The sequence below is a fragment of the Tachyglossus aculeatus genome, chromosome X2, assembly GCF_015852505.1.
Source record: "Tachyglossus aculeatus isolate mTacAcu1 chromosome X2, mTacAcu1.pri, whole genome shotgun sequence".
Taxonomy (NCBI): domain Eukaryota; kingdom Metazoa; phylum Chordata; class Mammalia; order Monotremata; family Tachyglossidae; genus Tachyglossus; species Tachyglossus aculeatus.
This window is the reverse complement of record NC_052100.1, coordinates 794332-821309: the sequence shown is the minus strand read 5'-3', so window position 1 is coordinate 821309 and position 26978 is coordinate 794332. Positions and strand designations below refer to the sequence as shown.

Below are 26978 nucleotides of genomic sequence, written 5' to 3'. Positions count from 1 at the left end.
CCCAGGTCCTTCGGACGCCCAGGCCCTCTCCACTAGGCTAAGTTGCTTCTGCACAGAACTATGCCCAGAGCACTGGGGAGAGCACAGTGAGGAGCCAGTCGTGTGCTCATCCTGAGGGTGGCCTGTACTGAGATTGCAGAGCCCTGAGCTGTACTAAACGCTTAGGAGCCTTCACTGAAAGCGAAAGACACAGCGGTTCCTCCCCTCCATCATCATCATCATCATCAATTGTATTTATTGAGCGCTTACTATGTGCAGAGCACTGTACTAAGCGCTTGGGAAGTACTAATTGGCAACATATAGAGACAGTCCCTACCCAACAGTGGGCTCACAGTCTAAAAGGGGGAGACAGAGAACAAAACCAAACATACTAACAAAATAAAATAAATAGAAAAGATATGTACAAGTAAAATAAATAAATAAATAAATGAATAGGGCGTTGTAATCTAATGGGGGAGACAGGCAGGCACAGAAGGTGCATATACAATGGGAACAGTCAATCAATCAATCGTATTTATTGAGCGCTTACTGTGTGCAGAGCACTGTACTAAGCGCTTCGGAAGTACAAGTTGGCAACATATAGAGACAGTCCCTACCAAACAGTGGGCTCACAGTCTAAAAGGGGGAGACGGAGAACAAAACCAAACATACTAACAAAATTAATAGAATAGATATGTACAAGTAAAATAAATAAATAGAGTAATAAATATGTACAAACATATATACAGGAACAAGAGTGAAAGCAACAGGTAGAAGCACGGTAAACACATGACAACTAAAAATCCGATAACCACATAGTGCCCAAAGGTTGGCAGAGGGAGGTGGATAATCTGGGAAGGCCTCCTGATGGAGGTGGGATTTCAGGAAACTTCGAAGCTGAGGTCTGGTGGGTCTGAGTGGGGAGGGAGTGCTGCTACCGATAATACGGGTTGTGTCTAAGCATTTACTATGCGCCAAGCACTGTACTAAGCAATGGTGTAAATGCAAGTTAATCAGGTCAAGCACAATTGCTATTTCGCATGGGGATCGTAGTTTGGAATCTAAACTCCTTGAAGGCAGGGCTCATGTCTACTCATTCTTTTGGGCTCTCTTAAGGACTTAGTACAGTGCTTTGCACTCAGGCGCTCAGGAAGGACTATTGATTGATTGGCAGGTATGAGCAGCATATGAGCTGCTTGGAGAAGCATCGTGGCTTAATGAAAAGAGCCCGGGATTGAGAGTCAGAGGACATGAGTTCTAATCCCGGCTCTGCCACTCGTCTGCTATGTGACCTTGGGCAGCCACTTAAGTGCTCTGTGTCTCATCATCATCAATCGTATTTATTGAGCGCTTACTGTGTGCAGAGCACTGTATGAAGCGCTTGGGAAATACAAATTGGCAACATATAGAGACAGTCCCTACCCAACGGTGGGCTCACAGTCTAAAAGAGTGGGCTCACAGTCTAAAAGATAATAATAATGGCATTTATTAAGTGCTTACTATGTGCAAAGCACTGTTCTCAGCACTGGGGAGGTTACAAAGTGATCCAGTTGTCCCACGGGGTGGGCTCACAGTCTTAATCCCCATTTTACAGATGAGGGAACTGAGGCCCAAAGAAGTGACTTGCCCAAAGTCACACAGCTGACAATTGGCAGAGCTGGGATTTGAACCCATGACCTCTGACTCCAAAGCCCACGCTCTTTCCACTGAGCTATGCTGCTTCTCACTGACCTCACCTGTAAAATGGGGATGAAGACTGTGAAGACGTGGGACATGTGCTTGGCACATGGGAAGCACTTAAATACCATCATTATTATTATGAACGGTGGGTTGGATTCAGAAGTTGGGAGTGAGGCAATGAGCAGTAGTCGTGAGACCAGAGACGCCCCCATCCCCAGCCAGGAACCAGGGTTGGGTGTGAGTCTCTGGTCACATGACTGTTGGCCAGGGTCCCTGGTCGCCCCCCAAGGATTGGGCTGGGCCCCAAGGGGTTACCCCTGAGCCGCAGGGGTGCTGGGGGAGAGGAGGGGGCTCACTGGCCACGTCCCTCTCCATCCCTCCTGTCAGGATGGTATAATAATAAATAAAAATGATGGCATTTGTTAAGCACTTACTATGTGCAGAGCACTGTTCTAAGCGCTGGGGGTGGATACAAGGTGATCAAGTTGTCCCACATGGGGCTCACGGTCTTAATCCCCATTTTACAGGTGAGGTAACTGAGGCTCAGAGAAGTTAAGTGACTTGCCCAAGGTCACACAGCAGACATGTGGCAGAGCCGGGATTCGAACCCATGACCTCTGACTCCAAAGCCCGGGCTCTTCTCCACTGAGCCACGCTGCTCTACTTGTTTTGTTTTGCTTTCTGTCTCCCCCTTCTAGACTGTGAGCCCGTCACTGGGTAGGGACCGTCTCTATCTGTTGCCGATTTGTACTTCCCAAGTGCTTAGTCCGGTGCTCTGCATTCATTCATTCAGTTCAGTCGTATTTATTGAGCGCTTACTGTGTGCAGAGCACTGTACTAAGCGCTTGGGAAGTGCAAGTTGGCAACATATAGAGACAGTCCCTACCCAACAGTGGGCTCTGCACACAGTAAGCGCTCAATAAATGCGATTGGATGAATGAATGAATCCCTGGGTTTGTTCTCTCCCTTGTTCCCTCCCTGTCCCCAGCAGGGCCCCTACGCCTGGACAGCCGGCGGAGCATCATCCATCCTCGGGCGGATTCCAGCGGCAGGACCAGAAGGGCGACCCCGGCCCCCCGGAAGCCCAGCCTCGACGGCCGCCGTGGCATCATCCCCAGCCCCTCGCTCCCCGGCCCAGCTCCCATCGCCCCCGGGCCCAGGCCCATGTCCGTGGAGTTGAGAGTCCGTCTCCGCCTGCAGGACCACGAGACCCTGCGCTGGTCCACGCAGATCAGGAGGAGCCCCACCATGGGGGACCCCAGGGGAAGAGGCAGGAACCACCCGGGGGGCTCCTTGGAGGAGGTGGGGGGCCATCCGGCCCCACAGGAGTTTGGGTCCTGGGGGTCTGGGCCGGGGTACCAACTCTGGACCAACCCCCTGTTTGCCACCACCGCCTTCGCCGGGGGCCACCGCCGGGCCACTTTAGGGGAGGAGGCCCGGCCAATGACCCCCGGCTCCTCCTCGCCCCACTCCTCCCCGTCCTCATCAGCCCGCTCCTCACGGACCCTGGGGGCTGGGGACCAGCCCCGACGGACTGAGGAAGAGGGGTCTCCAGGGGGGTTGGACTGGGGGCATGGGGACTCGGGTTCCTCGGGCAGCTCGGCCCCCGGGAGCCAGGAGAGCGGACGCCCCTATGCCCCCCGACTCCTCGGCTCCTTCCTGGGCAGCGGCAGCCCCGGCAGCTCCCCAGTGGAGGAGGACTACGGGAGGTGGGGACGCCCCACTGGCTCCAGCTCCCTGGCAGCCCCTGGAGGGGGAGGGTCCGGGCTCACCCCAGCCAGTGGGGCGGTGGGCACCGAGAGGGGTCCCACACGGGCCGTATCCCCGACCCCCTGCCCGCAACCCGCCAGGAAACTCTGGGTCTCCCAGGTGCCCACGGCAAGGGGCAGCCCCGGCCCCGCCACCCCCGGCCCACAGGGGCAAGGCTGGGATGGTCCCGGGGCCCTGCCCGATAGCTCCCCCGTGGAAGTGGTCCACCAATGGCTCAGCAAGATCCCCGCGGCACCCCCGCCTCTTGGGTGGAAACTAGGGGCAGGGGGCATGCAGGCGGCTGGACCGCCTGGGGTCCCAGGGGGCGGAGACGGGACCGAGCCCGAAGGGTCAATGGCCTGGGGGACGCCTGTGGCCGCTCGTCACAGGCCTGAGGTCACCACTTGGGCCACCCCCTCTGGAACAGGGAGCCCCTTGGGTTCCGGGAAGACCCAGGCCCGGGCCTCAGACCAGCCCGACCCACTGGTGGTGACGGGGTCCAGCCCCAAGCCGGGCCCAGGCCGGGCCAGCAGCCTGCCCGAGGTCTCCCCGGCCATGGGCAGAAAACTCCGGTGCTCCGCGCAGGCTCTGGTCACCTGCCTGGCCCAGCTCCGGCTCTTTGGTCCGGAGGCCTCGGGTTCGGGCCTAACCACAGGGCCGGGCCTAGCCTCGGGCTCGGGCCTAACCTTGGGCTCTGGCCTGGCCGCGGCCGGCTACCAGGAGCTGCTGGGTGCCCTGCAGGGCCTGGGGCTAGGGCTCGGGGGCCGCCTGGAGGGGCTGACCCTCCGGCAGGCCGAGCCCTCCAAGGTTTCCCCAGGAGGCCACTCACATCCGTCCACCAACGGGGAAGGGTCCCCAGTGTCATCGTCAGGCGTGGACGTCTGCAGCGGTTCCGGTGGGTCCGGGGAAGGCAGCCTGGCTGGACGGCCGGACGGCCCCGGGGGGTGCGGGGAGAGGGGGGGCGGCAGCCCCGTGAACCCCGACCCAGGGCCCGTCCCCAGCCAGGCCGAGGGAGACGGGAACGGGTTCGGGACGGAAAGCCGCCTTCGCCAGGGTCCGGAGGACAAGGATGAGAAAGAAACCCTGGGTGGGGAGACTGAAGCTGCAGAGATAGGAGGAGGCGGGGAAGAGACCCAGAGAGCTGGAGATGAGGAGGCTGGAGACAGGAAGACCGCAGAGGGAGGCAAGGAAGAGACGTTGGACCAAGAGACTGGAGGCGAAGAGGGGGAAGAGACCCTGGATGAGGAGACTGGAGCTGGAGACACAGGAGAGAGAGACAGGGAAGAGAAGCTGGGCCAAAAGTCTGGAGCCCAGGAGGCAGGAGAGAGAGATAGGGAAGAGATGCTGGACCAGGAGACTGAAGGCCAGGAGTCCCTGCCCAAGGAGACTGGAGCTGGACAGACAGGAGAGGGAGACGGGGAAGAGATGCTGGACCAGGAGGCTGGAGCCGGGGAGACGGGAGAGGGTGATAGGGAAGAGACCCTGGATGAGGAGTCTGGAGCTGGACTGATAGGAGAGGGAGCCAGGGAAGATGAAGAGATTCCTCTGAAAGGCGTCCAGCCCAAGGAGCGAGGCCAGCGGATGGAAGGAAGACCAAGTGAGAGGGAGGAAGAGCGGGGGCCGGAGGGGCCCGGGTCTGAGGATAGGCAAAGCCCAGGGCTATCTGGGGCGCGGTCAGCGTCCCCCAGCCCCCCGCACCACCGACCTGCCCGGGTGACCGCCGTGGCCGGCCCGAGGCAGGAGCCGCCCAGGTGCGGGTCACCCAGGGGCCCGGACCTCAGCTGGACGCTGCGGCTGCTGCGCAAGGTGGAGAGGGAATTGGTGGTGCACCAGGCCCGAGCCGTGGGCCGGCTGGAGGCCCGCTGGGGCCTGGGACCAGACTGGCGGTTGGTCAAGATGGTGGGCGCGCTGCAGCGCCGTGTGACCAAGTGGCTGCGGGCCACCATCCGCGGGGAGGTCCGCAAGCTCCGGAGCCAAGCGGGAAGGTGGCCGCCACCGCCGCCCGCGCCGATCCTTGCCACCCTGCCCACTCTTCCGGCCCTCGCTGCCGTCCAGGCCTTCCCGGGCCGCCGCCAGGCCTCGCTGCAGATGGAGCAGCGGCGGGGGTGGTTGCGGGGCATGCGGGACCACAGCCCGGCACCCACCACCCCCAGCCTCTCCCCAGAACAGGACCCCTTCCTGGACCCCCCAGGGTCCCGGGGCCACGGCCGGGGGGACCAGGCGGCCGAGCGGACCTTCTGCCCCTGCAATTCATGCGTTGGGAGGGAGGTGGATGCGGGAGCCCCTCCGCTCCGGCCCAGCCCGCAGCCTCCCACCCAGGAGGCCTTCGACCTGCGGCGCCTTCTGCGGCGGCGGAGGGCAGGGGAGGCCGAGGAGGGGGTCGCGGAGGGAGCCCGGGAATTCCGGCAGGGATCCGCAGGGTCCCTCCGCACGAGAATCCAGAGCTCCAAAGCGGAGGAGGAGCCGGGCCTGGGAGGTCCCGGGGGCCCTGGGGAGAGGGCAAGGGGACCATGCAGCTTCAGCAGTGGAGAGGAGTTGGAGGAGGACGAGGAAGGGCCCGAAGGAGAAGGCTGGGGAAGGGAGCTCGAGGGGGCTGACAGCCCCTCTTCGCAGTCCAACTCAGCCTGCAGCATGGCCTGTCCCCCCGATCCCCGCCTCAGCTTCTACTCCTGGACTCCTGGAGGAGGGGCCGCAGGGAAAGGGTCTGGGGGAGACGCCCGAGACCCTGGCCTTTGTGGGGGTCCTGACCTCCAAAGCGCCACCTCCTCTTCCTCCTGCGAAGAGGACGGGGTCCCTCCAGACCCCGGGCCCCCCTCGACCAGCCCCCTTGCCGGGATCAGGGAGCAGTCCCAGGAGAGCCCTCTCCCTGAAAAGGCAGCCGATGTGTTTGACCAGGGCGATTTGGACTTCTAGAAGGCTGGACAGGTTGTCACTGGCCCCAGCGCCTTTGTGCTGGCCACCTCTCAGCTCTGCTTCTTTCCCTGTCTGCTCTCGCTGTCTCACTCGTTAGTATCTTTCAACTCCTAGGGTGTGCAAAGAGCTGTGTTGGGGGCCTGTTGTGTTCAGAGCACCATACTAGGCGCTTATTGTATGTGGAGCGCTGTGCTGAGCACTTGGGAGAGTATATGAAAGCTATATATATTTGCTATATCTTTCATATACTCTCCCAAGACAGATACATTAATATAAATAAATGTAGAGATAGCCACATAAATTTATGGGTATGTACCTAAGTACCACTATAATTATCTGTAATATCATGCTGATATAATATGAATAATATAATATTATAGAGGGACACGAGGTGCCATCGGATGCTTTAGGGGAGGAGAGCAATGGGTTCAGAAGGTTTGAAATGGTAAGAAGATGATTAGCGCCATTAGAGTGTAGCAAGAGACTAGGAAGGGGAGAGGCCCTGCGGGCGGAGAGGAAAGAGTGACACCAGTGACACTGGGAGGAAAATCTGGTGCGATTCAGAAGCGAATTGAATATGGAGGCAAGACATGAGAGAGGACTCAAAGATCAATCAATCAATCGTATTTATTGAGCACTTACTATGTGCAGAGCACTGTACTAAGCGCTTGGGAAGTACAAATTGGCAACACATAGACAGTCCCTACCCAACAGTGGGCTCACAGTCTAAAAGGGGGAGACACAGAACAGAACCAAACATACCAACAAAATAAAATAAATAGGATAGAAATGTACAAGTAAAATAAATAAGTAAATAAGTAAATAAATAGAGTAATAAATATGTACAACCATATATACATATATACAGGTGCTGTGGGGAAGGGAAGGAGGTAAGATGGGGGGATGGAGAGGGGGACGAGGGGGAGATGCCATCGAGATTGTGCGAGATGCCGGAGATAGAGGGAGGGTCGTTTTAGGAAGGAAGATAATAATAATAATGATGGCATTTGTTAAGCGGTTATTATGTGCAAAGCACTGTTCTAAGCGCTGGGGGGGAAACAATGTGATCAAGTTGTCCCACGTGGGGCTCACAGTCTTAATCCCCATTTTTACAGATGAGGTAACTGAGGCTCAGAGAAGTTAAGCGACTTGCCCAAGGTCACACAGCAGACTTGTGGTGGAGTCGGCATTCGAACCCATGGCCTCTGACTCCAAAGCCCGGGCTCTTTCCACTGAGCCACGCTCAGGGGGTTGGGGGATGAGGGAGGAATGAAGCGCTCGCGGGGGGGCGACTCCATTTAACAGGAGGCCGCTAGGACACGGGATTGAGAATTCTCATCCTGCCTCATCCTGTGTGACTTTGGGCAAGTCACTTCACTTCTCTGTGCCTCAGTTGCCTCACCTGGAAAATGGGGATGAAGACTGTTAGTCCCCCGTGGGACAACCTGATCACCTTATAGTACTACTAATAATAATGATGTCATTTATTAAGCGCTTACTACGTGCAAAGCACTGTTCTAAGCGCTGGGATACAAGGTGATTAGGTTGTCCCACGTGGGGCTCACAGTCTTCATCCCCATTTCACAGATGAGGGAACTGCGGCACAGAGAAGTTAAGTGACTTGCCCAAAATCACACAGCTGACAAGTGGCAGAGTCGGCATTTGAACCCATGACCTCTGACTCCAAAGCCCGGGCTCTTTCCCACTGAGCCACGCTGCTTCTCTTGTAACCTTCTCACCTTGTAACCTCCCCAGCAATTAGAACAGTGCTTTGCACAGGGTAAGCGCTTAATAAACGCCATCATTATTATTCCCTCCATCCTCCACACTCCTCCAACCGCCCCTGCCCCCATCTCTGTCCCTCCCCCTCCCCCCGGAAGAGGGGAGGGTCTTCGCCGCGAGCACGGGGAGCCGAAAGGGAGAGGAGAATCGGCAGGTTGGCCGGCAGGCTTCAGGGTGATGTATGGGCCCGGGAACCTTATTAATGGTTTGTGGGTTTTTACCTTTAAAAACTTTGGGCGGATTATTTATTATGTCACCCGGCTGGGCCTGGCTCCTGCGAGGCAGAGCTCCCCCGGGCCCCCCTTCTTAGCGGCCCCACCGGCTCTTTCATTCATTCATTCAGTCGTGTCTATTGGGCGCTTACTGTGTGCAGAGCACTGTACTAAGCGCTTGGGAAGTCCAAGTTGGCAACATAGACGGTCCCTACCCAACCAAGGGCTCACAGTCTAGAAGGGGGAGACGGACAACAAAACAAAACATATGGACAAAATAAAATAAATAGAATAGTAAATATGTACAAGTAAAATAAATAGAGTAATAAATCTGTACAAACATATATACAGGTGCGGTGGGGAGGGGAAGGAGGTAAGGCGGGGGGGATGGGGAGGGGAGCCCCTTCTAGACTGTGAGCCCACTGTTGCCAACTTGTACTTCCCAAGCGCTTAGTACAGTGCTCAGCACACAGTAAGCGCTCAGTAAATACGACTGATTGGTTGATTGATGGATTGATTGATTGATTGAGAGGAAGGAGGGGGCTCAGTCTGGGCTCTTCGCCCCCCGTCGAGCTCCCTCTGCTGGTCGTATGGCAGTAGGGCAGCGCCGCAGGGGACTGGCCCCCTCTGCTGGTCGTATGGCAGTAGGGCAGCGCCGCTGGGGACTGGCTCCCTCTGCTGGTCGTATGGCAGTAGCGCAGCGCCGCTGGGGACTGGTTTCCTCTGCTGGTCGTACGGCAGTAGGGCAGCGCCGCAGAAGACTGGCTCCCTCTGCTGGTCGTATGGCAGTAGGGCAGCGCCGCAGGGGACTGGCTCCCTCTGCTGGTCGTATGGCAGTAGGGCAGCGCCGCAGGGAACTGGCTCCCTCTGCTGGTCGTATGGCAGCGCCGGAGGGGAGTGGCTCCCTCTACTGGTCGTATGGCAGTAGGGCAGCGCCGCTGGGGACTGGCTCCCTCTGCTGGTCGTGTGACGGTAGGGCAGCGCTCCTGGGGACTGGCGCCCTCTGCTGGTCGTATGGCAGTGCCGGCCTCTGGCGTCAAAGAAGGGAAAAGGCCCCGATCCGGGGAATAGGTTGGGGGCGCAGACTCCTCAGGCCCCTGCTCCTTCCTTTCCCAAGAGCTCTTTATTATTATTATTGTTAATAATAATAATATTTGTTAAGCTCTTACTCTATGCCAGGCACTGAGCTAAGAACTGGGAGGGTGTACAAACAAATTCGGTTGAACACAAGTCCCTGTCCCACATGGGAGTCACGGTCTTAATCCCCATTTCACATGAGGCACAGGGAGATGAAGTGACTCGCCCAAGGTCACACAACAGACAAGTGGCAGGGTTGGGATTAGACTCCAGGTCCTTGAGAAGCAGCGTGGCTCAGTGGAAAGAGCCCGGGCTTTGGAGTCAGAGGTCATGGGTTCAGATCCCGGCTCCGCCAATTATCAGCTATGTGACTTTGGGCAAGTCGCTTAACTTCTCTGTGCCTCAGTCACCTCATCTGTAAAATGGGGATTAAGACTGTGAGCCCCACATGGGACAACCTGATCACCCTGTAACTTCCCCGGTGCTTAGAACAGTGCTTTGCACATAGCGCTTAATAAATGCCATTATTATTATTATTCTTATTATTACTCACAGGCTGGTGTTCTATGCACTAGGCTGTGCTGCTTTTCCTGCTACCCCCAACAAACACACACACACATACTCTCTCTCTCTCTCTCTCTCTCTCTCTCTCTCTCTCTCTCGCAGGGCACCCTGAGAGATGCCCCAAACCCGAGAAGGATGGCAGAGAGTGCCATCCTGCTTCCTTGGACCCCATTTTAGAGCTGTTAGGGTCCTCAGACAAGATTCATTCTCTGCACAAGACCAAGCTAGAGTGCCAGGGGATGACCCTGCCCCGTCCCAGGCCACCCCCCCTCCCTCCAAGGTTATTGTGGCCTGTCATCTACTGGTACGACCAACTCATTGCTTTGAACAGTGCTTAACACAGTTATTGTTATTAAAGTAAGGGTTTAACAAATGCCACAATACTTATTTTTTACTCTTACCACGCGGTAGAACTGGGGAAGGAAGCAAGCAGAGTGACCAGGGGTATTTTTTTTGGTGTTTGTTAAGCGCTTATTATGTGCTAGTCACTGGGGTAGGTACAAACTGTTCAGGTTGGACACAGCTCCTGTCCCACATGGGGCTCACAGACTTAATCTCATTTTACAGAGGAGGTAACTGAGGCCCAGAGAAGCAAAGTGACATGCCCAAGGTCACACAGCAAACAAGTGGTGGAGCCAGGATTAGGACCCAAGGTCCTCTGACTTATTATTATTGATTTATTATCTCACCAGGGCCAGAGGGCTCCACTAGGGCTGGAGGGACTGGATTCAGAACAAGTTCGTTATGGGCAGGGAATGTGACTAATAATTCTGTAGGATCGTTCTCTCCTAAGCACTTAGTACCATGCTTTGCACATAGTAAGTGCTCAAGAAATACCATTGATTGATTGATTGATTGATTTCCCCAGTTGGAGTCAGCAAAGACCATCTCAGGCTCATGCCTATTTCATTTTTATAATTATTTGTTCATTCAAGTATTTCTTTGGCTGTTTCATCCTAAAGCATTTTGTTCGACTTCCTGGTCTATCTACCCCACCTGATGTCATTCATTCATTCAATCGTATTTATTGAGCGCTTACTGTGTGCAGAGCACTGTACTAAGCGCTTGGGAAGTACAAGTCACTGGCTGACAGTCATTTCTGTCTGCCTCACCCATTAAGTTCATTCATTCAATCATATTTATTGAGGGCTAAGCTCTTGGGAGAGTACAATACAACAATAAGCAGACACAGTCCCTGCCCACAACAAGCTGACAGTCTAGAGGCTAACGTGTAGGCTTGAGGGGGGAAAATGAGGCTTTTGCTACTGTTGACTACTTCTGAGTGCTTAGTACAGTGCCTAGCACTCAGAAGAGGCTCAGTAAATGATAATGATGTTGAGTGTTCCGCAGAAAGCTGAGCAGGTGGAAATAACAGGAGATCCAAAGGGATTTAGGTAGATCCATGGATGGACAGTCATGTGGGTCTCTGGGGGCAGAGTCAGGGATGGAGAGGGGAGAATCAGGGGTGTTGGATGGTCCATGCTGGGTCACTGAGGGCGAGTCAGGAGTGTGGGATGGTCTGTGTTGGGTCACGGGGAAAGAGTCAGGGATGGAGAAGGAGCAGTTCGGGTGTGGGATTGTCCATGCTGGGTCACTGGGAAAAGTCAGGGGTGGCCTCCCTCCTCCTTTTTTTCCTTCCTTCCTTCCTTCCTTCCCCACGTCCTCCCTCCCCTCTCCCCACTGAGCTCCCCTCCACCTCCCCCAGCAGTATAAATTTGGGATTTGATCCAGAAATGAAACAATCAGTCCCGCCCCTCCGGGCCCCTCCGGCGAATGGCCTGTTTGGATTTGTTGTGGAGTCTATTGTGTACCGGGCCGGGCCCTTGCTGTGGGAACAGCCTACGGGCTTGGTGTGTGTGAGTGTGTGTGAGTGTGTGTGTGTGTGTGTGCGCGCTTGTGTGTGCTTTCAGGGGGCATGGGGGGAAGCAGCCCGGCCCATGGCCCTACCGACGTCCAAGGTTCAGGGGCAGTGTGGGAGAAGGAAAGTGGCCTGTGAAGCTCATCCATTCAGGTCAATGCCAAGACCCTTCCCACGCCTCATCTCCCCCGCCCTGCCGTGCCATCTGCAAGAGGCGGTGGGAGGGGTGGGGGTACCAGATGTGCCCTGGGAGAGCCCATACCCCATTCAAGCAGGTCTCTTCAGAGCCCCTCAGGTGGCTGTCTCCCCAGCAGGTCATCACAACTTTGGATCACAAGCTTCTTGAGGGAAGAAATGGGTGTCTAAGTATGAGGCGCAGTGCTCAACAATAAGTACTCAATCGCTTTTTACTCTGGGGGAAGGAAAGGGATGGAAGTTTGGAATCACGGACAGAGGAATAGTAAGGCGATTTGTCTGATGGAAATGAGCTTTTGGGTGGGGAGAGAGGAGTGGTCACTGCTCTCTGGGCAGGGGGAATCTCAGGACATGAGGGTGTCTCAGAGCAGAACTGGGTTGGAGGAAGCTGATTCTTACCATCGGATTTAAGGCCCTTGATCAGCTCTTTCTCTCTTACGTTACCTCGCTGATCTACAACAACCCAGCCCGCACATGCCGCTCCTCAAATGCCAACCTCAGATGCCAATGTAAAATGCCATTTTACAGTTGCCTCATCTGTAAAATGGGGATTAAGACTGTGAGCCCCCCGTGGGACAACCTGCTCACCTTGTAACCTCCCCAGTGCTTAGAACAGTGCTTTGCACATAGTAAGCCCTTAATAAATGCCATTATTATTATTATTATTAACCTACTCACTGTGCTTCAATCTCGTCCATTCATTCATTCATTCATTTCATATTTACTGAGTGCTTACTGTATACAAAACACTGTACTAAGTGCTTGGGAGAGTACAGTCCATCTCATCGCTGAGCCTTTTCTACATCCTCCCTCTGGCCTGAAGCTCCCTCTTCATTCATCTCCAACCACCAGAGCAGCAAGGCCCAGGGGAAAGAGCACAGGTCTGGAAATCAGAGAATGTGGTTTCTAATCCCGGCTCCTCCACACATCTTCTGGGCGACCTTGGACAAGGCACTTAACTTCTTTGGGCCTCAGTTCCCTCACCTGTAAAAGGGGGATTTAGACTGGGAGCTCCCTGTGGGGCAAGGATGGTGTCCAACTCGATTATCTTGTATCTTGCTTAGAATTAGTAAGCGCTTAACAAATACCACAATTATAACTATTATTACCATTTCTATCTTCCAAGTCATTCTAAAATCACATCTCCAGACAGCTTTCCCTGACTAAACTGACTGCATTGCATATGCACTTGGCTCTGTCCCCCTTAATCACTGATATTCACCCCACCCTAAGCCTCTCAGCACTCACGTCCACATTCTTACTGTCCTTGTTCCTATCTGCAATTGACTTTATTGTCTGCCTCCCCTTCTAGACTGAAAACTCCTTGTGTCCTTGTGAATTGTATTTTCCCAAGGGCTCAGTACAGTGCTCTGCACACAGTAAGTGCTCAATAAATACCACTGATTGGTGATTCTTCTACCAGTGGGATCGATCCGATCAGAATATGAGAGGCTGTAACAGGAGATTTTTCTGTTGTCAAACTCTCCCTCCCTGACCCAAACAGAGTTTGGACTCCCCAGTGCCTGGTAGGCCCGAAAAACAGAGTAGCCTAGTGGAAAGAGCCCAGGCCTGGGACACGGAGGACTTGGCTTCTAATCCCAACTCTGCCACTTGACTACTGTGTGACCTTGGGGAAGTCATTTCACTTCTCTGTTCCTCAGTACCTCGTCTGTAAAATGGGGATTAAATCCTCCTCCCTCCTCTGATTGAGCCCCATGAGGGGCAGGGATTTCAACCTGATTATCTTGTATCTACTCCATTGCTTAGAACAGTACTTAGCGCAAGACTGTCTCCCCCTTCTAGACTGTCTCCCTCTTCTAGACTGTGAGCATGTTGTTGGGTAGGGTCCGTTCTCTATATGTTACCAACTTGTACTTCCCAAGCGCTTAGTACAGTGCTCTGCACACAGTAAGCACTCAATAAATACGATTGAATGAATGAATGAATATACCATGAAAAAGAAATGGGGGAAGGGCATGGTTAGAGGGGAGGAGAGCAGAATCCCCTTCCTGGAGGCTGGGGAGTCGGGGGCAGGAAGGTCAACTCCTTCGAGTCCGGAAGAGAGACAATGTGGCCAGTCAGGTGTCCACAATGGGGAGGAAGAGGGGGAAATTCCAGGCTGATGGGGAATCCCCCTTCCAGGGGAGAATCCGGCTGGGTAGGAGGGGACTCGGAGGAGGAGGCTGGAGATTGGAACCGGGGGTGGGGGGATAACCGGAGCAGTTGGCAATCAAAGCAACTGGATATGGGAGAGGACTGATTAGGGGAGAATTCACAGCTCAGATGCCCTCCCCAGGTATCCGGAATCATTCAGGAACCAGGAACCACTAGATCCTGTTCCCATTCCCACATCATTGTAGGACAGGTCACTGTGGAGAGAGTTGAGAGGGAGAGAGGAGAGTCAGGGTATAGGATGGTCATGCTGGGTCACTGGAGGAGGGTCAGGGATAGAGAGGAGGGTCAGAAGTGTTGGCTGGTTCAGGTTGGGTCAATGTGGGAAGAATCAGAGATGGAGAGGGGAGAGTCAGTAGCATTGCATGGTCTGTACTGGGTCATTGGGAGAAACCCATACCCCATTCAAGCAGGTCTCTTCAGAGCCCCTCAGGTGGCTGTCAGGGGGCCAGGAGTGTGGGATGAGGGTAGGAGAGAATCAGGGGTCCAACAATGAGGGAGAGGGCCCAGAAGGGTCATCAGTCCCCAGTTCCTCCTGGTGTCCTGGTGTCCTGGGCAGGGTGGGCCGGGGGACTGACCGTGGGGTGTTTCCCATGGTTTTATATGCTTAGAAGGACTCTCTTGTTTGACATGAAGACAGGCATCTCCACAATGCTCTGAGCTGGACATTGGGTTCCAAATGGCCTCTGCTGTTTCTGGGCCCAGACTGGGCCAGCCCGGCATGGGGAAGGACTTACAGAAAAGGGCCTGAAGACAATATGGGCCGGCTGCCCCAAGTGTGCCCAAGAGCTGGCAATCCCACCTCTCTTCCCTGCCTCCTTTCCCTTTCACCATTCTCCCCCTTCCCTCAACTCTCTCCTGACCCTTTCCCCCTGCCCCCCACCCCCCCACCTCCTGAGTGGCTCCCCTTCATCCTGCCTCTTGAACCTGTGGCTCCCTGGGGGAAGGAAAGAAAATGAGATGTGGGAGCACCCCGGAGTCCCTCTGCCCCTGGCCACCCTTCCCTCCCTCTCCCCCTGGATGAATAGAGTAAGCAGCCTCCTGGGGTGGGAACCCCCCGGGTGACTTTATAATCCCTTTTCCAGGGTCTATTTGGGCCTCATTGGCATTTTCCTCTTTCCTCTCCAGCTGCCCCTGCCTGTCCTTGCCATGGTCAGAAACCTCCTTCCTCCAGGATAGCACTGAGGCCCAGCCCAACCTCACAGCTATACGCACACACACACACCACCACCACTGCCACCCCCCAACGCACACCAGTGCGGCTAACCATACAACCAGCAGGCAGCCATACAGACACCGTCTTCCACATTCGGCCACACACAAACTATCACACAATCACACAAAACTACAGACTCGCCTATTTCCCACGCATCAGATGGTGAGTTCCTTGTGGGCAGAGAACATGTATTTGGCTTCTGTTTTTTGTTTTTTGGGGTTTTTTAATGGTATTTGTTAAGCACTTTGTGCCAGGCACTGTACTAAGCACAGGGGTACATCCGTGCTAATCAGGTTGGACACAGTCCTAGTCCAAGGGACTCACAATTTTAATCCCTGTTTTATAGAAGTAACCGAGGCACAGAGAAGCAAAATGATTTGCCCAAGGTCGCACAACAGATGTGGTGGAGTAGGATTAGAACCCACGTCCTTCTGACCCCCAGGCCTGTATTCTACCACTAGGCCATGCTGCTTTGTTGTACTTGCACTCTGCCAACAGGCATTCAGTAAATATACTTGATAATAAGGGCGGTACCGGAGACAAAGCTTGGGATTGGAAGTAAGGAGACCAAGTTGAGTCCTGGCTCTACCTGCTGACTTGCTGTGTGACCTCTGGTAAGTCACTTAACATCTTTGACTTCAGTTTTCTCCTCTATAGAGTAGAGATAAGATCCCTTTTCGCCCCCATCTTAGAGGGAGGAACCCTGGGGTAGACAGGGACTGTGTCCGAGCTATGTGAATCTACCCCTGTGCTCAGCAAACAGTAAGTGCTCAATAAATATCACGTTTAAAGCACACACTCACATCTCCTACCTCCACCACCTGTTAAGGTGGCCCCATTAACCATTCTCCAGAATTCTGTTGATATGAGTTTATTCCATTTACCTATTCTTTTTGGGTGGTTTCATTTCATTTATTCATACTCGTTCTTTCCAGGTGTATCTGCTTTCTCCCTCATTAAGGGTCTCCAGAGCAACGTTTGTCCTTTCCCTAACCCACCACCTTTGAGCCCAGAATGGTGGGCCAGGCCCTTTCTTCCAGGACTGTTTTCCATCCAGAGCCCCTGCCCAATGCCACCCAGGCCCTTGTGCGGAGGAACGGGGCTGCCCCGACGACCGGACGGACCGGCTATTGTCCGCTCTCCAAGGGTCGCGTGAGTGCGGTCTCACTTCGGGGGGGGGCAGGTTACCACCCCCTCTGGCATCCCCAGAGCCCCCCGAATCCTCTGGAGCGGTTCCCACGGGGGGCAGGAAATGGGGTCTCACAAAAGGCCGGACCTTGACCGGAGGAAGCGGCCGGGGGATTTCGGGGATGGAGGAGGGCGTGGGGCCGGTCCTCAGAGAGCGAGGGGTTATTGTGTCGCCGGGGTCAGCCTTGTGGATTTTCCACCAGCTGGATAGTCGGATCCCCCGACCCCCCATTAATGCTGTTGTGAACCTGGTCCATTCATAACACCACCCGGACCCTCCCTCCCTCCCCGCGGTCATTGTTCCCGGGATGAAGGGGAAACCACTTTCCTGGTCCCATCCGCCCGCCCTCCACCAGCCCCGACCCTGGCTCTGCCTTGACCCCTTCGCTCCAGGAAGAGGGGTGACCCTCCATGACACCTGTCCTTTCCCCACTCATCGGTGCTAGTTTTTGCTCCCCCGTAAACCTCCCCTATATCCACTGTCCCTCGCCCTTTCCAAACCACTTTCCAACCTGAGCCAGGTCGGGGGTGGGAGTGTGGGGTACGGAGCATGAAATGGCCTCTGTTCCTCAAAATAATAATAATTATGGTATTTTTAAAGCCCTTACTATGTGCCAGGCACTGTATTAATCGCTGGGGTTGTTATTATTATTGCATGCCATCGAGTCGTTTCCGATTCATAGCGACTCCATGGATATGCTTTCTCCAGAACGTCCTGTCCTCTGCCATAATCTGCAACCTTTCTAGTGGTTCTTCCGTTATCGTTGTGATGGTCTCTATCCATCTAGCTGCCGGTCTGCATTTTCCACGTTTTCCCTGGACTTTTCCTAGCATTAGTGTCTTCTCCAGAGAATAATAATAATAATGATAATGGTATTTGTTAAGCGCTTACTATGTGCAAAGCACTTTTCTAAGCGCTGGGGAGGTTACAAGGTGATCAGGTTGTCTTTCGTGGGGCTCACAGTTTTAATCCCCATTTTACAGATGAGGTAACTGAGGCACAGAGAAGTTAAGTGACTTGCCCAAAGTCACCCGGCTGACAGTTGCTCTCCTCCTCCAGGAGGCCTTCCCAGACTGAGATCCCTTTTTCCTCTCCTCCTCCCCATCCCCATAGCACCTGTATATATGTTGGCACAGATTTATTACTCTATTTATTTTACTTGTACATACTTACTATTCTATTTATTTTGTTAATGATGTGCATCGAGCTGTATTTCTATTTATTCTGATGACTTGACATCTGTCCACATGTTCTGTTTTGTTGCCTGTCTCCCCCTTCTAGACTGTGAGCCCATTGTTGGGTAAGGACCGTCTCTATATGTTGCCAACTTGTATTCCCCAAGTGCTTGGTACAGTGCTCTGCACACAGTAAGCGCTCAATAAATACAACTGAATGAATGAATGAATGAATGACAGTTGGCGGAGGCAGCATTTGAACCCATGACCTCTGACTCCAAAGCCTGTGCTCTTAATCAGTCCTCCTGATTAGGTGTCCAAAATATGCTCATTTTAGTCAAGTCATTTGGCCTTCCAAAGACCACTTTGGTTTAATTTGCTCTAAAATCCATTTGTTTGTCTGTCGGGCAGTCCACGGAATCCGCAAAAGCCCTCCACCACATTTCAAAAGAATTGATGTTCTTTCTGTCCTGATTTTTCACTGTCCAGTTTTCGGATCCGCTGGGGAGGAGACAGGCAAATTGGGTGGGACCCAGCCCCCGTCCCGCCTAGGGCTCACGGGCCTAATAGTCACTTCACTTCTCGGTGCCTCAGTTACCTCATCTGGAAAATGGGGATGAAGACTGTGAGCCTCACGTGGGACAACTTGATCACCTTGTATCCCCCCCAGCACTTAGAACAGTGCTTTGCACATAGTAAGCACTTAACAAATGCCATCATTATTATTAATATATTTTTTTCCAGATGAGGTCACTGAGGCCCAGGGAAGCAAAGTGCCTTGCCCAAGGTCACAGAGCAGACGAGGGGTGGAGGTGGGACAACGGCTAGGAGATGCAGCTGGCGGGGAGCTGCCCCGGGCCAGGAGCATTGGGTTCCCCTTTATTCCCCTTCTAATCAATCAATCAATCAATCGTATTTATTGAGCACTTACTGTGTGCAGAGCACTGTACTAAGCGCTTGGGAAGTACAAGTTGGCAACATCTAGAGACGGTCCCTACCCAACAGTGGGCTCACAGTCTAGACGGGGGAGACAGGGAACAAAACAAAACATATTAACAAAATAAAATAAATAGAATAGATATGTACAAGTAGACTTGTGAACCCACTTTTAGACTGTGAGCCCACTGCTAGGTAGGGACTGTCTCTATATGTTACCAACTTGTACTTCCCAAGCTCTTAGTACAGTGCTCTGCACACAGTAAGCACTCAATAAATACGATTGATGATGATGATGAAGTAAAATAGAGTAATAAATACGTACAAACATATATACAGGTGCTGTGGGGAAGGGAAGGAGGAAAGGAGGGGAGGATGGAGAGGGGGAGGAAGGGGAAAGGAAGGAGGGGGCTCAGTCTGGGAAGGCCTCCTGGAGGAGGTGAGCTCTCAGTAGGGCCTTGAAGGGAGGAAGTGGGCTAGCTTCTAGACTGTGAGCCCGTTGTTGGGTAGGGACCGTCTCTATATGTGGCCAACTTGTACTTCCCAAGCGCTTAGTACGGTGCTCTGCACACAGTAAGCGCTCAATAAATACAATTGAATGAATGAATGAATGAATGAATGAATTCCGCGCATCCCTCCTTCTTTGCGCGCCGGCTCCACCTAGTGGCGAGCAGGAGGAACGCAGCACCGGGACGGCGGCCAAACGAGAGGACCGGAAGGGTGTGCGCGGGTGCCGCCTAGTGGCGGACAGGAAGACCGCAGCACCGAGGGCGGGGTAGAACCGGAATGGGAAGGTCAATGGGGTTGGTCAGGGAGAGGGGACCACTTCCTGTCGAGGACAATCAATCAATCAATCAATCGTATTTATTGAGAGCTTACTGTGTGCAGAGCACTGTACTAAGAGCTTGGGAAGTACAAGTTGGCAACATATAGAGACAGTCCCTACCCAACAGTGGGCTCACAGTCTGGAAGGGCAGGACAACCCCAAGGGTCAGGTCTGGGCAGTCTGGATGGGCCAGGCTGAGAGGGGACAGAATCTGAGTGTAGAGAACCAGGAAGGTGGTGCTTAGTACAACGGTAAGCGCTTAGTATAGCTCTCTGCAAAACAGTGCACCGGTGGAAAGAGCACTGGCCTGGGAGACGGGCCCTGGGGTTCTAATCCCAGCGTGGCTCAGTGGAAGAGCCCGGGTTTTGGAGTCAGAGGTCATGGATTCAAATCCCGCCTCTGCCACTTGTCAGCTGTGTGACTTTGGGCAAGTCACTTCTATATGTTGCCAATTTGTACTTCCCAAGCGCTTAGTACAGTGCTCTGCACACAGTAAGCGCTCAATAAATACGATTGACGACGACTTCACTTCTCTGGGCCTCAGTTCCCTCATCTGGAAAATGGGGATGAAGCCTGTGAGCCCCCTGTGGGACAACCTGATCACCTTGTATCCTCCCCGGCGCTTAGAACAGTGCTTTGCACATAGGAAGCGCTTAACAAATACCAAAATTATTATTATGAATCCCAGGCCGGCCACTTGTCTGTTGTGAGACCCTGGGCGAGTCACTTCACTTTCATTCATTCATTCAATCGTATTTATTGAGCGCTTACTGTGTGCAGAGCACTGTACTAAGCGCTTGGGAAGTACAAGTTGGCAGCATATAGAGACGGTCCCTAACCAACAATGGGCTCACGGTCTAGAAGGGGGAGACAGACAAAACATGTGGACAGGTGTCAGGTCACTTCTCTGGGCCTCATTTTCCTCATCTGCAAAATGGGGATTTGAGTGCCCGGTGTGAGCTTCATGTGGGACAGGGACTGTATCTGATCTGATTATTTAGTATCTAACCCAGCGCTTAGTTCAGTGCTTGGCAATCAATCAGTGGTATTTATCAAATGCTTACTAGGTGCAGAGGATTAAACTAAGGGCTTGGGAAAGTACAATACAATAGAGATGGTAGACCTGTTCACTGAACACAAGCAGCTTACAGTCTACAGGGAGAGACAGGCATTAAAATAAATCGCAGATAGGGGAAATAGTAAAATATGAGGTTATGTACATAAATGCGGTGGGACTCGGGTGGGTATTAGTGCTTTACCAATATACGACCAAAGGGAAATGAGGGCTTTAGTTAGAGCAGGCCTCTTGGAGATATGAGGTAAGAGGTGAAATCGGCCAGCTGAACTAGGAGAGGGAGAATTGATTGCATAAAAGTGGATGTTTTATAATAGTAACTGTGTTATTTGAGGTGGAGGTGGATGGGCGACCATCGGCGGTTTTCGAGGAGTGGGGAGACATGGACTGAACGTTTTTTCAGAAATATGATCTGGGATGCATAGTTAAGTATGGCCTGGAGAGGGAAGAGAAAGAGGCCAGGAGGCTGATGCCGTAGTCGAAGAGGGAAATAAGTGCTTGGACCAGCGTAGTAACAGTTTGGATGAAGAGGAAAGGGTGGATTCTAGCGATGTCATGAAGGTAGAACAGGTAATATTTTATGATGACAGATTGAATGTGCTGGTTGAATGAGGGTGATAGGCAAATATAAAGCCAAGGTTATAGGCTTGTAGGGCAGGGAGAATGGTGGTGTTTCCTACTGTGACAGGAACAAACAATTATTAAGGGGCAGGGGTTGTTCAGGAGTGGTGGCAGGGTGGAATCTAGGCCTTCAACTTCCCCCCTCCTCACTCTCACTCTCCCTCCCCTCCCCCCAGAGCCCAGACCCTATGGACTTGTCCCCTCCCCAGGAGCAGGGAAGGAAGAAGAGGGTCTCCTATTTAAGCTGCTGGAGGGTCCTCACTGTTAGGGGAGGGGGCTTGGCCATCCGGTTCTGTGACCCAGCTGCTCCTGATGCTGGGTGTGGGGCCGAAGCGAGGTCAGAGTTCATTCATTCCGGGATGGGGGCGGGGGGGGCTTCGGGAGTCAAGTCTCCTTCTGGGTCTCTTTCCACATCCCCCTGCCTGGTACTCTCTCTCCATCTCTGTTTTTCTCTCTGGCTCATCAAGAATTTCCTCGAGGGTGTTTCTATGTCTGTAACCGCCTCTGTCCATTTTTTCACTTTGTCTCTTCTTGGGCCCACCTGTCTCTCTGCATCTTTATGCCTCTGGGGCTCTCTCTTTCTCTATCTCTCTAGAAAGTGGCCCCTCTGGCCCCAGTTTGGGACCCCCACCTGCTCCCCTTCCTCACCCCCACCACATCCATTCTCAGCCCCCGACCCCACAGATGGACTCGGAGATATGGACGAAGCGGCTGTTTATCCCCCCGAGAGAAGAGACCCCACCAGCAGAAGGAGAAGGCAGGGCAGGAGACAGCAGGTGGAAGGGGGTTGGAGGGGAGGGGCGGTGCTCCCGAATTCGGGGGAGCTGGGGAGGGGTGGTTTGGGGGGCGGTTGGGGGACGGGTACGGGGACTGGTGCGGGGACGGGTATGGGGACTGGTGCGGGGGTGGGCGCGGGGACTGGGGCAGGGGTGGGCGCTGGGATGGGGGCGGGGACGGGTCTGGGGGAGGGTTTGGGGGTGTAGGCCTGGCCCTCGGGGATGAAGGGCTTCCCCTCCTGAGCAGTCACCGCCTTGATCCAGTTGAGGTAGTTGAACACGGAGGTGTAAATCCCAGGTTTCCCAGGGCGGGCACAGCCCTCTCCCCAGCTCACGATTCCCAGCTGGGACCACTTCTCTCCGGCTCTTGAGCTGCAGACCAGGGCCCCACCGCTGTCTCCCTGACAAGGAGACAGACAGAGGGGGGCAAGCAGGGAGATGCGTTCAACCTCAGGCCACAGCTGCCCCTGCCCCACCCTGATTCATTTTGCCCCTCTGTGACATGGCCTAGTGGATAGAGCCCGGGCCTGGAAGACAGAAGGACCTGAGTTATATTTGTCTGCTGTGTGACCTTGGGCAAGTCACTTAACTTCTCTGGGCATCAGTTCCCTCATCTGTAAAATGGGGATTAAAACTGTGAGCCCTGTGGAAGACAGGGATTGCGTCCAACCTGATTATCTTGTATCTACCCCAGCACTTAAAACAGTTCCTGGTGCATGCTAAGCGCTTAACAAATATCACAATTATTATGATTACAGAGCACATATGTATATATTTGTAATTTATTTATTTATCTATATTAATGTCTGTCTCCCCATCTAGACTGTGAGCTCGCTGAGGGCAGGGTATGTGTCTTTTGTTGTAGTGTACTCTCCCAAGTGCTTAATACAGTGCTTTGTACACATTAAGCGCCTAATAAATACGACTGAATGAAAGAGAGCACAGATTGTATGCCTGCTGCCCAGCCACTCGGGGCTGTGTAAGCCCTACTACATGGCAGGACGAAGGTTAATGATGATAATAATTATTATGGTATTTAAGTGCTTACTACGTGCCAAGCACTATTCTAAACCCTGGAGTAGATGCAAGGTGATCAGGTTGTCCCATGTGGGGCTCACTGTCGTAATCCCCGTTTCGCAGATGAGGTAACTGAGGCACAGAGAAGTTAAGTGGCTTGCCCCGGGTCACACAGCACACAAGTGGAGGAGCTGGGATTAGAACCCATGTCCTCTGACTCTCTGTCTGGGCAAGGGACCAGCCCGTTGCTCGCCTGGAACTCTCCCTGATCCCTACCGTGGCCTGGCATCCATCCCTGAGCCTGGGGACCCGGGTCCAGGACTGGGCCCCAGGGGCTATTGAGCTACCTGGCAGGAATCCCGGCCTCCTTCCTCGAAGCCGGCGCACAGCATATTGCGGGTGACCAGGGGGAACCGGGCTGCACACTTGTCCCATGGAATCACCTTCATTTCTACTTTCTGCAGCGTGCGGGACACTTGGTATTCTTCTCCTGGCCAGGGAGACAAGGGGGCTGGGAAGACTGCCCACCCTCTGCCCGCATTCTGCCCTCCCTCTGCCCAATCTGCCCCCTGGCTCTTTCCACTGAGCCATGCTGCCTCTCTGCCCTCTTTGTACAGTAATAATATCCGTGGCTCAGTGGAAAGAGCCGGGGCTTTGGAGTCAGAGGTCATGGGTTCAAATCCCGGCTCCACCATTTGTCAGCTGTGTGACTTGGGGCAAGGCACTTCACTTCTCTGGGCCTCAGTTATCTCATCTGTAAAATGGGGATGAAGACTGTGAGCCCCCCGTGGGACAACCTAATCACCTTGTAACCTCTCTAGCACTTAGAACAGTGCTTTGCACATAGTAAGTGCTTAATAAATACTATTAAAAAAAAAAAACAGGAACCAGGCCACCTTGGGAAGGCCTAGGGAAGTTGGAGCCCTGGATGGGATTTCTCTAAAGCCAAAACGAAGACTGTGTCAAGGGGCACAGCTTAAGCTCCAAGCTGCTCCCACTGCCCATAGCTGCTCCCTCTCCCCTTCCCTTCTCTTCTGTCCCTCCCCATTTCCCCGCCAGCCTCATCTTCTCCCACCCTGTGGGCAGAGAGCGAGGGGCCGCGGAGTCAGCCCTGCCAGAGCCCGGCCCAGCCGGTACCACCCCCGCCCCGCCGACTACCGTACCTTCTTCGGTCCGGCCCCAGCCAGCCACCCAGCAGTCTGGCCAGGTCAGCGGATCGTGCTGTAGCGGCAGGCAGATGGGTCCTTTGTCCTTGCCAAAGTGGAAGGGGGTATCCAGCAAGAGCAGGGCGATGTCGTGATCCATCGTGTCTTTGTTGAATTGGGGGTGCATCACCAGCCGGTCCAGCCTCTTTATCTCCATATTGGGGCTGTCCAGGTTTGTGTTACCGACTGCGATGTTCAGGTCGGATTTGCTGGCGAGGGCAAAGGGGAGCACTGGCCATGTGGCAGTGAGGGGGGCAAGACAGGGAGGACCTGGCTGCTGGCAGGGAACAATAATTATAATAGTACTTGCTAAGTGCGTACTATGTGTCTGTGTCCAACCTGATTAACTTCTATCTCTCTACCCCAGTGTTTAGAACGGCATTTGGCACATAGCGCCTAACAAGTACCATAATTATGTGCCAAGCAGTGTTCAAAGCGCTAGGGTAAATGCAAGTTAATCAGGTTGGACAAAGTCCCTGTCCCGCGTGGGGCTCACACTCTTAATCCCTGTTTTACAGGTGAGTTAACTGAGGCCCACAGAAGTGAAGCGACTTACCCAAGGTCACACAGCAGGAAAGTGGCGGAGCTGGGATTAGAACCCAGGTCCTCTGACTCCCAAGCCCGTGATCTTTCCACTAGGCCCCGCTTGCTGCTTCCCAGGGAAGGCATAGGACATATGCCTGCTGATTCTGTTGCGTCATACTTTCCCAAGCACTTAGTATAGTGCTCTGCGCATAGTAAACACTCAGTACATTTGATGATTGATTGATGGGTCAGTGAGGACCAGGCTGGTGGCAGTGAGGGAGATAGGGCAGGTGTGGGGTGAGAGGGAGGCTGGAGTGGGACAAGGGGGACAGGGCAGGCGTGAGGTGAGGGGGCCTGGCACTTTGGCAAAAACTGGCCAAGGGGCATCAGATGACAGAGTTGTGGGGGAGACACGGGACAGGCCGATGCGAAAGGCCGGCTGGTCTGGGGCTTCTGCCCCTCTCCCTTCAGTGGGGCTCTAGTGATCTGGATCCCAGGGGTGGACCTGGCTTCTTCTGGGAACCTGCCCCTCCCTGGGTCCCGCCCCCGCCCCCTCCCCCGGCGCACCCTGACACTCACATTCTAATGAAGCAGTGGGCAGCCGTGAGGACCCACCAGTTGCTGAGGATGGAGCCGCCGCAGAAGTGGGCCCTGCGCATCTGGATGCTCACCTGCCACGGGAACTCTCCTGCTGCGGCGTCCGTCCCCCCGACGATCCGGGACTGCAGGCTGCCGGCGGATCTGTACCCAGGCCTCACGCCACAGACTGGGAGGAGACAGGAACCGCCAACCCTGTGAATCCCACCAGGTACACCCCTGACTCACCCCCACGGTGACCCGGCATGGACCATCCAACTCTCCTCACTCTCTCCTCTCCATCCCTGACTCTCCCCCAGTGACCTAGCCCGGACCATCCAATACTCCTGACTGACCCTCACCCCCCGCACCCCACAGTGATCTGGCACAGACCATCCAACACCCCTCCTCTGACTCCTCTCCATCCCGACTCTCACTCTCAATACAGAGCGTACAACACCCCTGATTCTCCCCTCTCTAACCCTGACTCTCCCCCAGTGACCCAACATCGTCCATCTCACTCCTCTGACTCTCTTACTCCATCCCTGACTCTCCTCCAGTGACCCATCGTGGACCATCCCACACCCCTGACTATTCTCTCTCCACCCCTGACCCTCCCCGTTTCCTCCCTGACTCTCCCTTCTCCATCTCTGGCTCTCCCCTCAGTGCCCCAGCAGAGACGATCATCTATGGATCTGTCCAAACCCCTTTGGACCTTCTGGGATTCCCGACTGTACAGCTCCCTATGGGCAAGGATTCCCTGCTGGGGGAAGAAGTGTTTCCCGCTGTTTGTTGTAATTCTGCTCTCCTCCTCTTCCCCCAGCCCTCCTGATCAGACCCACTGGGGACCCCTCACCCTGGAGGGGTGGGGATTGGGGAACAAATCCAGTACTGGTCCTGTCCACCCTCTATTCATAAGTTGGGGGGGGGGGGGTCAGAGGGAAAGAAGGAGAGGGTGAACCCCCTGAAAGTGGGGACAGTGGGGGTTCAGAGGGCCCTGGGAGGTGTGTGTATGTGGGTGTGTGTATCTGGTGGGGAGTGATGGGGGTGGCAGGGCTGCCAGCTGGCGGGCTCACCGTACCCGCCCCGGCCGTGTGCATGGAGGCCACGAGCAGCGAGGCGAGCAGCTGCGTTGGCAGCATCGTGTCTCCCTCCAGCCAACCGCCTCTGCCAGAGCTCCACCTGGGTGGGGCAGAGGGGTGGGGCCCCTGGAGCCACCCACCCTGGTGACATCACAATAGGGACAGCCGGAGGGGCGGCACTCAGGTGGGGTCCCAAGAACTGGTGATGTCACAATGCAACGAACCTGCCGTTGAGGGGGGCGGGGGAAGCATGGCCTCTGGGTGGTGATGTGAGTTATGGGTCAGTCAATTGTATTTACTGAGCGCTTACCATGTGCAGAGCACCGTACTAAGCGCTCGGGAGAGTTCAGTACTACAATAAACAGACACAACCCCTGCCTACAACAAGCTTACAGTCTAGAGATGTCTGGTGATGTCACAGTAGAGCAGTGAGAGCTGGCAGGGTTGGGGCGCTGGGGAATCTCCCTACTTCATCTCAAGCTTCTCAGTCAGTCAGCCAGTCGATCTGTGGAATCAACTGAACGCCAAAGGAGAAGTAGCATGGCCTAGTGGATTGAGCGAGGGTCTGGGTGTCGGAG

The 26978-nt window shown here is 54.3% G+C and overlaps 1 protein-coding gene across 1 annotated transcript; it reads right to left on the bottom strand.

Annotated features, from left to right (window-relative positions):
* Positions 1–6749: 6749 nt before the first annotated feature.
* LOC119949587 (acrosin-like) lies at positions 6750–26874 on the bottom strand. The gene is made up of 11 exons (XM_038771453.1): positions 26870–26874; positions 26400–26500; positions 25322–25508; positions 24176–24426; positions 23360–23502; positions 22085–22396; positions 21902–22043; positions 15073–15118; positions 14286–14378; positions 8924–9345; positions 6750–6823 (listed from the first exon to the last, which is right to left on the bottom strand). Exons 1-11 carry the CDS (start codon positions 26872–26874, stop codon positions 6750–6752), a joined length of 1776 nt encoding a protein of 591 aa, XP_038627381.1.
* Between the last annotated feature and the right edge of the window lie 104 nt (positions 26875–26978).